This window comes from Populus alba, chromosome 2 (genome assembly GCF_005239225.2).
Source record: "Populus alba chromosome 2, ASM523922v2, whole genome shotgun sequence".
NCBI classification, from domain to species: domain Eukaryota; kingdom Viridiplantae; phylum Streptophyta; class Magnoliopsida; order Malpighiales; family Salicaceae; genus Populus; species Populus alba.
This window is the reverse complement of record NC_133285.1, coordinates 476,929-489,676: the sequence shown is the minus strand read 5'-3', so window position 1 is coordinate 489,676 and position 12,748 is coordinate 476,929. Positions and strand designations below refer to the sequence as shown.

Genomic DNA, 12,748 nt, shown 5'->3' with positions numbered 1-12,748 from the left:
TTTATGGCAAATTTTTAATCCAAGCATAGACCAAAAAGTTTTGATGTAATCGCAAGGATCCATAGACCTTGGTCTCGAGGCTGGATTGATTCGGACAGTCTTCAATCTTTGATATTGTGGTCACAAACGTCACCGAAATAGTCTGCTTAATGGAGTAGGATCTACAACTCAATTGTCCATATTGCTAGCATCAGGCATTCCCTGCAATTGCCACCATAAAAACTCATTGTTAACGCAAGGATCCAGAGACGTTGCTCTAGAGGCTGGATCGATTCGGACAATCTTGAATCTTTAGAATTGTGGTTACAAACGTCACCAAATACAGTCTGCTTAATGGAGTAGGATCTACAAATCAATTGTCCACACAGGCCTTCCCTGCAATTGTCACCATAAACATTCATTGTTCAAGCATGAAATGTAAAGTGAGGGATAAAAAGGATTATCATCAACAAACTTCTCCTATTTGGAGGTACTGGATGAACAAGAGAACAAATTCATTATTATTGAACATAAACAAGATCAGGAATACAGGATGAATTATATAAACATTGGTGAAGAAAATACACAGATGAAATTGCCAACAAGCAAATTGATCATGTCCAAAGAATTCAATATGAAATTCGGCGGTTTCAAATCACAATCTGTGCTCAAAATCTAGTGTGGGTAAATAAATGTCTAAAATTCTCAGCACAAATCAGCATTCACTAAGGACTTCAGAGATGTAAGACAGCCAATGATTTAGTCATGCACGAGGAAGCGTCCAATTCATGAGTCATGTGATTCCTAGCAAGGTGGCTCCAGTTTGTCCCCCCGTCAGACACATCACATACAGTCAAGAAGTTCAAAACTTGACCAAATATTTTGAACATTTCAACCCCACATATTAGGTTTTTGTCTGCAACAAATGCAGCATTCCAATCCATTGGCGCATCGGGATGCACTGAAACTTCTGTCCAAGTAAGATACATGAGATCTAGCTCCCACAATTTTCTAACAGCCTTGTTTCTCTGGCCTATTTGACCATCCCCTTCACACCAGGAGACTGAAAGCATAAATAGTTGGCCATTACAAGATACAAGTTTAGGGTAATATTCATGAACACGAGGAGGGAATGGAGAGGTTTGGATTGCCATCCAAAAGCCCCTTTGAATGTCATATCCCATGAGCTTGTCTGCCTCGGAGTAAACATAAAAAATCCCATTACAAGTAACTCCAGAACAAACCACCCCAAAATCCATTGGCAACCTCTGGATTTCTGTCCATTTATTTGATACGGGATCGTAAATTTCTCCAGAATCCAATGGCTCATCCCAGGATCCAAGACCTCCTACAGAAATCAATACAAACCTCTTACAGTACTTTGTATTTGATTGATCATTTTTTTGCCTGATGAACCTGTGTGACTTTCTATTGGGTAACAATGAAGGCTCATATTCATCAAAGGCCTTTCTATATTGTCGTCTCAGTGAAAGCCTGTGTGGGTCCTCATATACATCCGATACCCCACCAACACGTGACCTAGGAAAACGTCGTTCTTGTCGATGTTGATGACTGTGAACCACTGTAAAGTCCGAATGAACCTCAGAAATTCCTAAAACAGGCATTGATCTTGCACACTTCATGTGTGCAATTTTACACCAAGATTTTGTTACAGGGCTAAAAACCCACACCCCTTTGTGTGTCCGAAATGAGCTCCTATCCACCCTCCCAAAGTGTGTCAAGCTAGAACAACCTCCAACAACATAAATATCATCTTGAATACTGGCAACAGAAAACATGAACCTTCCTTTTAGAATGTCAGAATCAATCCTATGCCACTGGTCCTGAGAAACATCCAATGCATATATATCTCCGGAACAATATCCATCTTTAACAGCACCAAACAGAAACAGCCACGGCTTCAGATATGCGCCTTCCCGTCTCATCTGCAGGAACCGAGGGGTGGTGGTCAAGTATCTCCATTTCTTGCATACAAGGCGGGCATTCATGAGACTGGTTAATGGGAGTCTCACTAAGCATAATTCCAGTACATCATCTGGAAGAAACATATGCAACCTGCTATTTTGAATCGAATCTTCAAGCTCTAAATCCTTTCTACTGTTTTTCTTCCAGAACTTCTCTCTCACCCCATATGAGAAACAATCAAACCCTGTCTCCTCATTCCCACAAATTGGTTTATATCCCTTTCCTTCTTCACTAGCACTGCATGACCTCCTCCTACCACTCGGATCCCCAAATTCTTCACCTGTGTCAGCACCAACTTTGCAGCCCCCTCCCATACCATACAAAGTAAGACATTTCAGAGAAACTCCCCTTGAATCATCCTCTTCCTCTCCTTCACCTCTAAGATTATTCTTCTTCCTCAACTTCTGGCTAACACTTCTCACTAGCCGTTGCGACACACTCAGAGCCTCCAATTCCCGGCGAAGAGATGCCTCTCCAGTTAATCTCTCAGAAAACATTCCGTCCTCTCCTAGTTTCCACAGGACAAATTACACCCCATAACCATATTGTAAGCAGCATTACTCAGCTTCTATCATCTGCAAAGAAAGAAGAAGAAGGAACCCGACAAAGATTAACCCCCAATCATCTTCATGGAGGCAAAAGAACACCAAAAATTAAACAAAATAAAATCGACTTTACATTCAATTTATCAGATCCATAACATAGTTTTTCAATAAACCAGATCCTACATCACTAAAATCACAACCATAAATCATCAAAAATATTTGATTTCAACCAAAACCCACAACAATCATTTTTTAAGAAAAGGAAAACAAAGAATCCCCCATATTATCTAACCAAATCAGTAAGACCAATTATAGAAAACACAACCCTGAAAGAAAGGAACGCAGCCCATTTCAAATATAAAACAGATAAGCTTAAAACAACCATCTTTAGCATAAAACTAACTCGAAATCTACAATCTATTACTCTCATACCAACGTCAACCACAAAATCCAAAGCCCAGAAACAGATATAAAAATAAGAAACAAAGAGAGAGAGTTACTTACATTACAAAGATTATAGTAGGAAGAAGTAAATCTGACAATGCGAAGTGAAACAAAAAGTTCCAATCTTGATGAACAAAGACTTGAGAGAGTTGAAGCTTGGATCCAGTTTAAGTTTTTTTTGATAAGGTGGTCGGTCAGTATTTAGTAAAGCGACATGGCACTCGATGATGATACTCGTAATATTAATTTTATAAAAGCGACGCGTCAGCACTTTTCTTTTCCATTTGTCATTCTCCCTTTTTTTTTTCACCTTTTTTTTTCTGCAGAGTTTGGACATGGTAGAAAACTTGAGCTCAGTGGAGAGTAGATATTAGCAGAGCCGTTGGTGGTTGCTAGGATCTCGAGGTGGAGCTGTGTTTGATTGGTTTCGAGGAATAAGTGGGGCTCGGGGCTCTATGAAGGTGGGAAATACGACGTCGTGGAGTGACTGTGGTGTGTGACAAATTTTCAGTGGTAGGTTTAGTGAGTGGGCCCGTGAGGTGTCTCGTAAGTCGAGACCTACTTCCAATTTCTTGCCGATAATAATAAGAGATTATTTTGATTATTGAAACAAAAATGAGTGATTAAAGTGGATTAATTAAATTTAAAGGGATTAATTTAGTGACGAAAAATTATGTATTTAATTAATTTAAATCTCAATACCGGTATCTCCAAAAATTTAAATCCATAAGAAAGATGTAAAAATTATGTTTTTTAAATTGATAAAAAGATAATTTTAATTAATAAATAAATATAAGAATACTAGAGGAAAAAAAACATATTAATTGGAGGATGTCTGCTGCTAATTTTAATTAAAATATGCTAAAAATATTTTAAAAAAATAATTTAATAATTTTTTAAGTGAAAAACACAAAAACAAATATTTTCTTAAATATAGCCACACAAAGAAACAGATTCTGAATTGATATTATATTTTCAGTGCACAATCAGTGAAAGTGAAAAAATAGTTTGAGAACTACTTAAAAAAAAAAACGAATTAAAAAAAAAATCCACCACGTTGTTGGCTGCGCAAAGACATGGACTGATGTTCTATTTCCAGTGCAAAGTGGAGAGGGAAAAAACAAAGAAGGTAAAACGGACACATTAAGCTGTACTGTTTTTAATGATGTTTTGCTGGCGCCGATGTCTCTGACAACAAAAGGAAACTGTCGTATTAATTGGTGAACAAGCGCCCTTGATTCACAGCTTTTCATCTCGAGCAATGGTGACGGATGGATGGATGGACGGACGGCAGAGAAAGAGAATATCAATTTTATAAAAGAGAATAACATAAAGTCCACACAAGTATTTTAATGCATCGTGACTTTAGAACTTAGAAAAAATATATGATGAACAGCCTTGCTTTTTTGGACCACATGGACGGAGTTTCCTTTTTTTTATGAAATATTATATCTTATTAATTCTCAACTTGTTCGTCGAATGAGTTTTAAAATAATTCTAAAACCTTAAAAAGAAAATAGAAGGAAAGGTAAAGGGGAGACAAATACTGGGCCATGAAATCTCACTTACTAGACCAGATATCTCTAACCCAAACGCAGTCCATCTAGGCCTTGTCGGTATCATGGACCTATCCCTGGGCCTGGACCTTCCTAATTTGACGCTAGAACGCTTTCTATAAATCACACCCCGCCAAGAGAGAGAGGTCAAATCGAAAGAGATGGCGGCGGCGGCAACGACGTGGAAACACTTGAAAATGCGGTCGTTATTAAATCCAGTTTGGAGGTTGACCTGGTTAAAGAATCGGGTCCTGTATTTTATGGGTCAATCTGAAAAAATTTAAAAAAAATTAAATTTTTAATATTTTATATAAAAAAATCCATGTAAATATAATTATACATGTTATAAATAATAAAGCTTAAAAAAATATTTTAAAAGATTTTTTATCTCACACTAAAAAGATATTATGTTAAGCTTTTAAGTTGAATTATTTAAACTAAAACAGTTTTTTATCCCACGTTGAAAAAACATAACTTTTTTCTTTGAACATATAGTATATATATGAAAGGGCTTTAAATTCTACATTGAAAAAAATACTATGTTATCTTTTTAAGTTAAAGTATTTAAACTAAAAGGTTTTTTATCTCACATTAAAAAAACATGATTTTTTTCTTGGAAACATGGAGTATATATATTAATGGATTTCAAATCTCACATTGAAAAAACATTAACTTTTTTCATACAAACATAGAGTATATATATGAAAGGGCTTTAAATCCCACATTGAAAAGATACCATGTAATCATTTTAAGTTGAAGTATTTAAATTAAAAGGTTTTTTTATCCCACGTTAAAAAAACATGATTTTTTTTCTTAGGAATATAAATTATATATACTAATGGGTTTCAAATCCCACATTGAAAAAACATAACTTCTTTCATGGGAATATATATATATATATATATATATAAATGTTTTAAATCCCACATTGAAAAGATATTATGTTATCCTTTTAAGTTGAAGTATTTAAATTAAAATGTATTTTTATTCCACACTGAAAAAAACATGAATTTTTTATTGGAAACATAAAATATGGATACTAATAGATTTCAAATCCACATCTTAAATAAAATAAAAAAAAACAAAAACAAAAACGGGTCTCATTCGAGTTTACCCAGGTTTGACCGGACTGTTACCACAATCGGTCTTTTATTAAACCCGGACCGGTCCAGCTACCGGGTTGACCGGGTCCTGAGTCGACCTGCCGAGCCAGGTTTAATAACTATGGGTCTAAACTATATTTAAAAAAAATATATTTTTTTTATGATTTCGTTTTAATATTTCAATTTCAAAAATAACTTTTAAAATATATATAAAAAATTATTTTAATATATTTTTAAATAAAAATTATTTTTTTACCACCTGCACAGTTCCAAACAAACAAAACCACAATTCCAAATCCAAACAGACAAAAAACCACGAGAACAAACAAGATGGTGGAATTCACGGCGGTGTGGCCTCTGATGATACTCGTCGTTTTAACATTCACAGTCGTGTCAAGCATCGATGACAAATGTGCCGCTTGCAATGCCGTTGCGGTACTTTGTAACCTTTTTTCCTGAAAAAAAAAAAGAGTGACGAACCCGGTCACTTTTTTATGATTATTAGGGCTTCATTATTCACTAATCAAAATTTCCGAGGTTAATTGAGCTTAATCGATCACTGTTTCTTATTTCTTTCGCAGGAGGAGATAGAGTATGGCCTTTCCAATGTAAGGATTTTTTTTAAGCTGTGGTTCAATTTTTTTTCAATATTATAAAATGGTTTGGAAATTATTGTTTAGGAAAGACCGCGGAATCATTTGGATATGAGACATAGACTGGATTCTAAAGGTCAACGTAAAGGAAAGGTGATTGACTACAGGTAAAGCTTCATTATTTCCTTTCAGTTTTATGTTATCTATTGCTTACCACTCCTCGCCATGGCGAGTAGTGTCTTGTTAATATTGCTGCTTTCTTATGATTGCCTTATGTTTTTTTTTTAAAAAAAAAAACCAGAGTCAGTGAGCTAAGGGTTGTTGAATTATTAGATGGGCTTTGTGATAAAATGGAAGATTACACTCTTGAGAAGGTAATTATCTGTAAAATTGTGCTATTCATCGATTGTGCTCTTTGCTTTTGACGTGTGTTTGATATATTACTCTCTGTAGCTTGAGACATTTGTGCTCGGCTCTTTGTAGTTTCAGTTAGGATCAGTGTGTAGTATTTTCTTATCCTCCGCGAGCACATTCAATAACCTTTTCAATATGTTTTGTAGGTAGACTCGAAAAGATATGAATGGGTTAGAGTGGAGAGCTGGGACAATCTTTCAGGTAGTAAGTATTTGTTCATGTCAGGAATTCATGGTGATATTCTTGTCTTGGTTTGGCTATTGTGCTATAACCAATTTGTCCCTGGCAGCCATGATGTTCCTCCTTTTCGTATATTGAATGTCTTATTTGAATAATTCATGCTTTTATTTGTTTCGTTTAATCTCAAATGGTAGATCGATTGGTGTTTTTCGTGTTTGATGTAAGACAATGTAAATGATGGTAGGACTATGACCTCTGGCTTACTCTCGCAAAAGGAGTGGTAGCTCAGTTGTGATGTCTACTAGCCTTATATGAGTTAATGTGATTTTAAATTTTGATGGAAAGCTGGAAACGAAGATCTTGATGCCCCTATAATGTCAAAGGAATTCTACTCAAGCATAAATTTTGTATCACGTCTTCAGGGAGTTTGTTTCAAGTTCTATATCCTTTCTTCAATGATTTTGTTTTCTTTCTTATAGAGAATGGGATTGGAACACCAAAAGAGTTTCTTATCCTTGCTTTTCTAGGATTTGGAATTACTCCCTTTTCCCTGGTGAACTGACCCACCCTGTTAGTTGTGATGCTGATGGTTGGTTCTAACTTAGCATGTCTGTCATACATTCTTCATTTCTTGCTCATTGAACTTTTATGTTCCACTCAACTACTACAAATTTTTAAGCTGGTTTCTATTTTTATTTGTTGATAGACAAGCAAGAAGCCAAGGCATATTCAAAAGATTTATCATCTTATTGTGGAAGGTGAGATGGCAAATGGTTTGACCATACCTCTCTTTTTCGCTCATTGCAAAATACACTTCAATGGCTTTGTGATTTGCACTCATATTCCAAGGATGTTAATGTCATCTAGTTTATGGCTTACCAAGTCTAACCTGTATGTTTCAAATGGGACAGGTTATTGGAGGAAACTGAAGATGAGGTGAGTTTTCATATCCTGTTTTGCCATTTCTAAGTTAACGGTCTTTCTTTAACATACGCAAACAATTCAGGCTACTAAGAACGGTTAATCTTGCAGTTGGCAAAACTGATAAAGAAAGGATCCGTGAAAGTAGGAGGTTTGAGCAAGATCCTATGCCAGGATTTGAGCAAGCACTGTAAGCAGTCAAGGTAATGCTGAATCCAAATCCAAGTATACCTGCTTTAGGCAAACCAGCTTGTTACAAGGATAGTTACTACCTTTAGAGGTGTGCCTTGCTCGGTGCTTGAGATGAACGAGGTCAGTGCTAGCAGTATATATTAACCTAGGGACTTGGCTTTAAAGGACGGCCAATTTATGTCGTGACCTAACTTGGAAGAATCGATAACCATTCACTGACTTGAGCAGCATTCCCAATACACATCACATTGGACTCATGCCCCTACTAAAAACTAGAAAATACAATTTGGGCCTGGATTTTTTATCAACATTGTTTTGTAGATTGTGAAGTACCTGGATTCATGCGCAACTACTGGTTAAGAAAAAACTTTTTACACCTGGGCATTTCCTCAATATTGTTCTGTTCGTATATTGTAAACTACCTGATAGCAGTTTAATCATTTGCATAAATGCTGGCTGTCAATCATGCTCTCTACTAACATTTCATCTATTTATGCAGTGATTCCCATGAGGTGGATGCTGACGATAACTAACCAGATGGGGAACTATGAGAAACTCCAATAATTTTTGGAATCAATCACCCGTGGGAAAGTTGTTCTCAAAATCGACAGCCTTTTTACCATGTTGAATTTAGTGTTCCGCATGATACTACTTTTTCATTTTTGATGGGACAACTGTGGACTTTTGGTATCACATATTCTCATCAAAAACCTGAAAATTATGCCATTTTTTCGCATGTTTCATGTGATTTTATTGCTTAAAAATGAATTTATATCGAAGAAGTTTGAAAACCTGGGAAAGTTGGTAGCAAATGGCACCACGCCAGGCACCTATGTCAAACTCAAAATTGTAGTGGATTTTAGCACGAATTCCTCGTTCACTGTCGTCCTACAGGTACTCAGTGAGTCTAAACTCGTTTCCACTTCATTTCAACAGCTATTTTCTTTCAGGCGAGCAGTATCTTAAAAACTAGCTCACCATCAAAAGGCACAAACATAGCTCACAGAATTGACGGCATAAGCTTATGGGAGAGAGGCTAGATAAAACCACAATTATAACAGAACGACCCGGGGAACAAGCAAGGCATCCATGGAAATCCCTCGCAATCAATTAATTCATTGAATGACAACAAAGTGATCAACTATTTAAAAGAGAAGTGTTACATCACACCTCTCAATTTTCCCCCAAATTATTTACAGCGGAGAAGTAAAGAATGAGAGGGAGGTCCATGAAACTAAACAGCTGAACAATGAACTCCTAATGGTGAAACATAAATTATATCAAGTGTAAAGGATTTTGAAACTCAAAGAATCACATTCTGTGCCATATTTATTCCCCGAATAAAGCTGAATGGCAGCCATGGCCTTGTGGATATCAGGAGCAGCTCGGAGGAAATGATGTTCTTACTGATTCCAACCTCGAATGTATTTGTACAAAGGTGATGGGTCATCATTTTTTTCATTCATGAGTTACTATCTAGAACACCCTTCAGTAAGTTTGGACCTTCAGCTGATATACTCCTCTGAACTCGGGGTTGTGGGATTTCTATGTGATGGGGTGGATCCGGGGAGAAACAAATAACAATCACGGTTAAATTATCACATGCATTGTGTCTGAGTGCCTCTCGGACCAGCGCTCTTGAGCATCTTTCAGGATCATTATGGAGCATCAGTTCTTTCCTAGCAATTGTCACCGCACACTGGCTGCTCATTACATCCCACAAGCCATCACAGCCCATGATCAAGAACTCATCATCCTCGGTCAAATTTGTCTCCTGCAATTCAGGCTCGGCACTTAAAGGGCAGGCAGAGCCTTTAGGGCCCTTCATATGCCAGTCTCCAAGGGCTCGTGCAACAGACAATTGGCCATTGAGGTAGCCATCATAAATGACACCACCAAGTTTCTCAATTCTAAGTCTTTCTGATGTGCAGTTAGGTTTGTGGTCTTTGGACATCTCAATTGCTCTACCTCGCCTCCCCAGCACTGCTCGACAATCCCCAGCATTGGCAACTACTAATGTCCTGTAAAAGAGTAAAATTATTTCAGAGAATGAAACCTCAAAACCTAAATGAAAAGCGGTTAAGGAAAAAAAACAGAGTGTTTCTCACATCCTGAACTTGCCAGAAAGACATGTTTGCACATAGGCATCCCTAAAAGGGATGGCACAGTACAAAAAGTAGACAAAAACAACAAAAGGCCCTTGATCGAGCACTTAATTCTCTCAAATTATAAAGTTAATTTATTTGTATTGCATGCTAATGAACCCAGTTCAACTTAATCTAAAAGTTCAGACAGATCTGATGTACATCACTCCCATTTCTATCATCATCCTCTACTTTCTCACTTTTAACTCACTCTCCAGCTTTCTTATTGCTTTACAGGAACACATCACAAAACAACTAAGCCGCCCTCCAATCAAGTACATTTAAAGGTTAATGGCCAGCTGATACTACACCCTAGGTAAGAACATCCTCCTCAATATTCCAAATCTAACCGAAAAACACATCTCACTTACCTTCCAAATATAAGAGCAGTTAGTGCAGTGGTGCCGGAAGAGATATCAAGTGCACTATCATCTGCAAACGCATAATCAGCTTTCAAAAACGCACTCTTAATCGCCTTCTCTACACAATTCGGAAAATGGGAGTCCTCGACTATAAACCTCAGAATATTATTCTTCACAAATGAAGCCGCATCCGTACCTCCATGCCCATCAAACACCTGCCCACAAACATCAACAAAAATCAATATAAACCCATTTCCAGATACTAACAACTTGTCCATATTCCCAGAGACACAGATCAAACGTTTCAAATATACTCACCCCGTAAAAAGCTCCAGGAGAAGGGCAATTGGCGCTGGTGGTAGCACTTAGATGATCAACAAGATTATCTATACAAACATGCTCATCTTCCATATACTGTTTCGGCCCTCCTTCAGCACAACTTCCCGATCGAAACACCGCCGGAAATAACTCCGATTCCTCTTCATCCAGTGAATTACCAATCACAACCCCAACATTAAGGGCCTAAACAGAAATCAATCAATTCATAATCTTTTCATCAAAAGCACATCCAATCATCAATTTCCTTCTTACTTACCAGATCAGCAGCGTTGAGCAATCGGACGGAGTCCATACTTTGACGGAGATGACACGGAGGTTTACCATTAGTGGGTTGTTTAAGATTCTCTAAATTTTCTGACACATTGTTGTTGTAACCGCCTTCTAGTAGAGTAAATGGCGGTGAAAAATCCATGCTTGCTGCCATATCTTGTTCTCGATCATAACAAAAAATCAACGGTGGTGATGGGGGTTGGAGAAACCCTAGGAAAAAAAGGGGCAGGAATAAGGAAGAAAGGAGGAGGAAGGGGAGAAAGGGAGAGGAAATGGTGTGGGTATTTGGTTGGGTACTGGCGATTCCAGGTGATCTTGTGATGGATCTACCGCTAGCTGGAGATGGGATTGATGGCACGTGGTTTGTTTTGGTTGGTGGGTTTTTTGTTTGTTTTGATCGTTGTTAATGGATTGGTACCGCCATTGTGTCCCAGCCGCTGGATCTTCTAACTGCTTAATGGACGGTCCGGTTCTCTTTTTGCTTTTATCTGTTTTTTTTTTTTTTTTAAGGCTTGATTTTTTGAAAAAATGTATTAAATGAACTGTATTTATTGTGAAAAATATTATCAAGCATTGATTATTAGAAGGAGCTTTCTAAAAATCAGTATATTGATATATCATTGTAAGATAATGATAACTTTCAAATGATAGTGTTAAAAAATATGATAAATTGTATAATTATAATATTATATATGATTTGACAGATAATATGGTGATTTAATATTTGGTTAGTGAAAAATATATTTTTTTTTAAAAAATCATATTATTTTATAGTTTTTTTAAAATAAAATAATTTAAATTAACTCACCTAACTTGCTATTATCTAAGTTTTGAATCAGATATTCTATGATATATTTTATTTTCCATTCTTATTTCTCTCTTAATTTTTTTTTTAAAATACGTTTTTTTCATTTATTTTTAGATATGCTTTTGGTGTTTTGCTGATTTGAGAGCTGAATTGTTTTTTGTGCAATGAGACCCTTGTAGTGATATTTTATTTTATTTTATTACAAGAAAAACCCTTTTGTGTTTCGAAGGATGGATCAAATGTAAAGATCAATCAATGGATGTAATGATTGAACCTTAAATCGACAAGCAGATCATAAATTTGTCGACAAACAGATAGATCATGGGTTGATAGGGTCCTCCGTCTCTTTTCTTGTAAATCTCCCCCCTCCCTCTCCCTGGTGTGTGGTATAGCTGCTCTAATTATAATTAGGTGGTTTTGTCATTCCAACCTTTTATTTTGTTAATTATGGAAGGTACTGCAGTCGACGGTGGCGATCAATGTTTCAGTCATCGTTAGGATAACCATGACTTTACTTAGATTTCATGTACTAGTTGGGGCCAATCTGAAACCAGACAATGCTCTATATATATATTAGATTGAAATGATTTTTAATTTAATATCATAGTTTTAAGAACTAAATATTTTATTTATTTATTTGATAAAAATCAAGTATAAGATAGTGTTAATTTATATAAATTTTAAATTTAAAAAACTTTATTTAAAAAAAAAATATGTTATAAATAATATAAATTATATTTTAAAAAAACATTATCTAACAAATTAAATTATTAAATTAAAATCGCTGGTTAATAACCCAGGTTTCAACTTGGACCCGGCAGTAAAGTTAAAATGGAGTTGCGCTCTTGTCTTGCTTTCTTCTAATCATGATCATTTCTTGTATCAATGAGAGAACAGTGAGTGACCATTTGC

The 12,748-nt window shown here is 36.2% G+C and overlaps 3 protein-coding genes across 5 annotated transcripts; 1 reads left to right on the top strand and 2 right to left on the bottom strand.

Moving 5' to 3' along the window:
* Window positions 1–477: 477 nt before the first annotated feature.
* Window positions 478–3,371, bottom strand: LOC118042066 (F-box/kelch-repeat protein At5g42360). Its single transcript, XM_035049618.2, has 2 exons — window positions 3,015–3,371; window positions 478–2,540 (listed from the first exon to the last, which is right to left on the bottom strand). The coding sequence occupies exon 2, from the start codon at window positions 2,460–2,462 to the stop codon at window positions 714–716; it is 1,749 nt and encodes a 582-aa protein (XP_034905509.1). The 5' UTR covers window positions 2,463–2,540; window positions 3,015–3,371; the 3' UTR covers window positions 478–713.
* A 2,516-nt stretch (window positions 3,372–5,887) lies between these two features.
* On the top strand, window positions 5,888–8,649 carry LOC118042061 (uncharacterized). Of its 3 annotated transcripts, none has more exons than XR_012169259.1 (9): window positions 5,888–6,048; window positions 6,195–6,221; window positions 6,294–6,373; window positions 6,508–6,580; window positions 6,767–6,824; window positions 7,507–7,558; window positions 7,712–7,736; window positions 7,833–8,033; window positions 8,413–8,649. XR_012169259.1 is itself a non-coding variant. In XM_035049606.2 (9 exons), the coding sequence occupies exons 1-9, from the start codon at window positions 5,944–5,946 to the stop codon at window positions 8,444–8,446; spliced, it is 546 nt and encodes a 181-aa protein (XP_034905497.1). In that variant the 5' UTR covers window positions 5,890–5,943; the 3' UTR covers window positions 8,447–8,649. The 3 variants fall into 3 exon arrangements, 2 of the variants coding, with proteins under 2 accessions (XP_034905497.1, XP_034905498.1); XM_035049606.2 differs by having other exon boundaries at window positions 5,890–6,048; window positions 7,833–7,924; XM_035049607.2 differs by having other exon boundaries at window positions 5,891–6,048; window positions 6,767–6,821; window positions 7,833–7,924.
* A 316-nt stretch (window positions 8,650–8,965) lies between these two features.
* On the bottom strand, window positions 8,966–11,322 carry LOC118042060 (probable protein phosphatase 2C 27). The gene is made up of 4 exons (XM_035049605.2): window positions 11,015–11,322; window positions 10,738–10,941; window positions 10,429–10,634; window positions 8,966–9,934 (listed from the first exon to the last, which is right to left on the bottom strand). Exons 1-4 carry the CDS (start codon window positions 11,180–11,182, stop codon window positions 9,376–9,378), a joined length of 1,137 nt encoding a protein of 378 aa, XP_034905496.1. The 5' UTR covers window positions 11,183–11,322; the 3' UTR covers window positions 8,966–9,375.
* Between the last annotated feature and the right edge of the window lie 1,426 nt (window positions 11,323–12,748).

Excerpts from the sequence above, each read along its gene's own strand:
- LOC118042060 (XM_035049605.2), bottom strand. The coding sequence starts at position 11,182 with ATGGCAGCAAGCATGGATTTTTCACCGCCATTTACTCTACTAGAAGGC. Across the intron at positions 10,635-10,737 it reads CTCCTGGAGCTTTTTACGGG|GTGTTTGATGGGCATGGAGG; the intron begins GTGAGTATATTT and ends GTTTGTGGGCAG. Across the intron at positions 9,935-10,428 it reads ACTGCTCTTATATTTGGAAG|GACATTAGTAGTTGCCAATG; the intron begins GTAAGTGAGATG and ends ACTCTTTTACAG.
- LOC118042061 (XM_035049606.2), top strand. The coding sequence starts at position 5,944 with ATGGTGGAATTCACGGCGGTGTGGCCTCTGATGATACTCGTCGTTTTA. Across the intron at positions 6,222-6,293 it reads TAGAGTATGGCCTTTCCAAT|GAAAGACCGCGGAATCATTT; the intron begins GTAAGGATTTTT and ends ATTATTGTTTAG. Across the intron at positions 7,737-7,832 it reads TGGAGGAAACTGAAGATGAG|TTGGCAAAACTGATAAAGAA; the intron begins GTGAGTTTTCAT and ends TTAATCTTGCAG.
- LOC118042066 (XM_035049618.2), bottom strand. The coding sequence starts at position 2,462 with ATGTTTTCTGAGAGATTAACTGGAGAGGCATCTCTTCGCCGGGAATTG.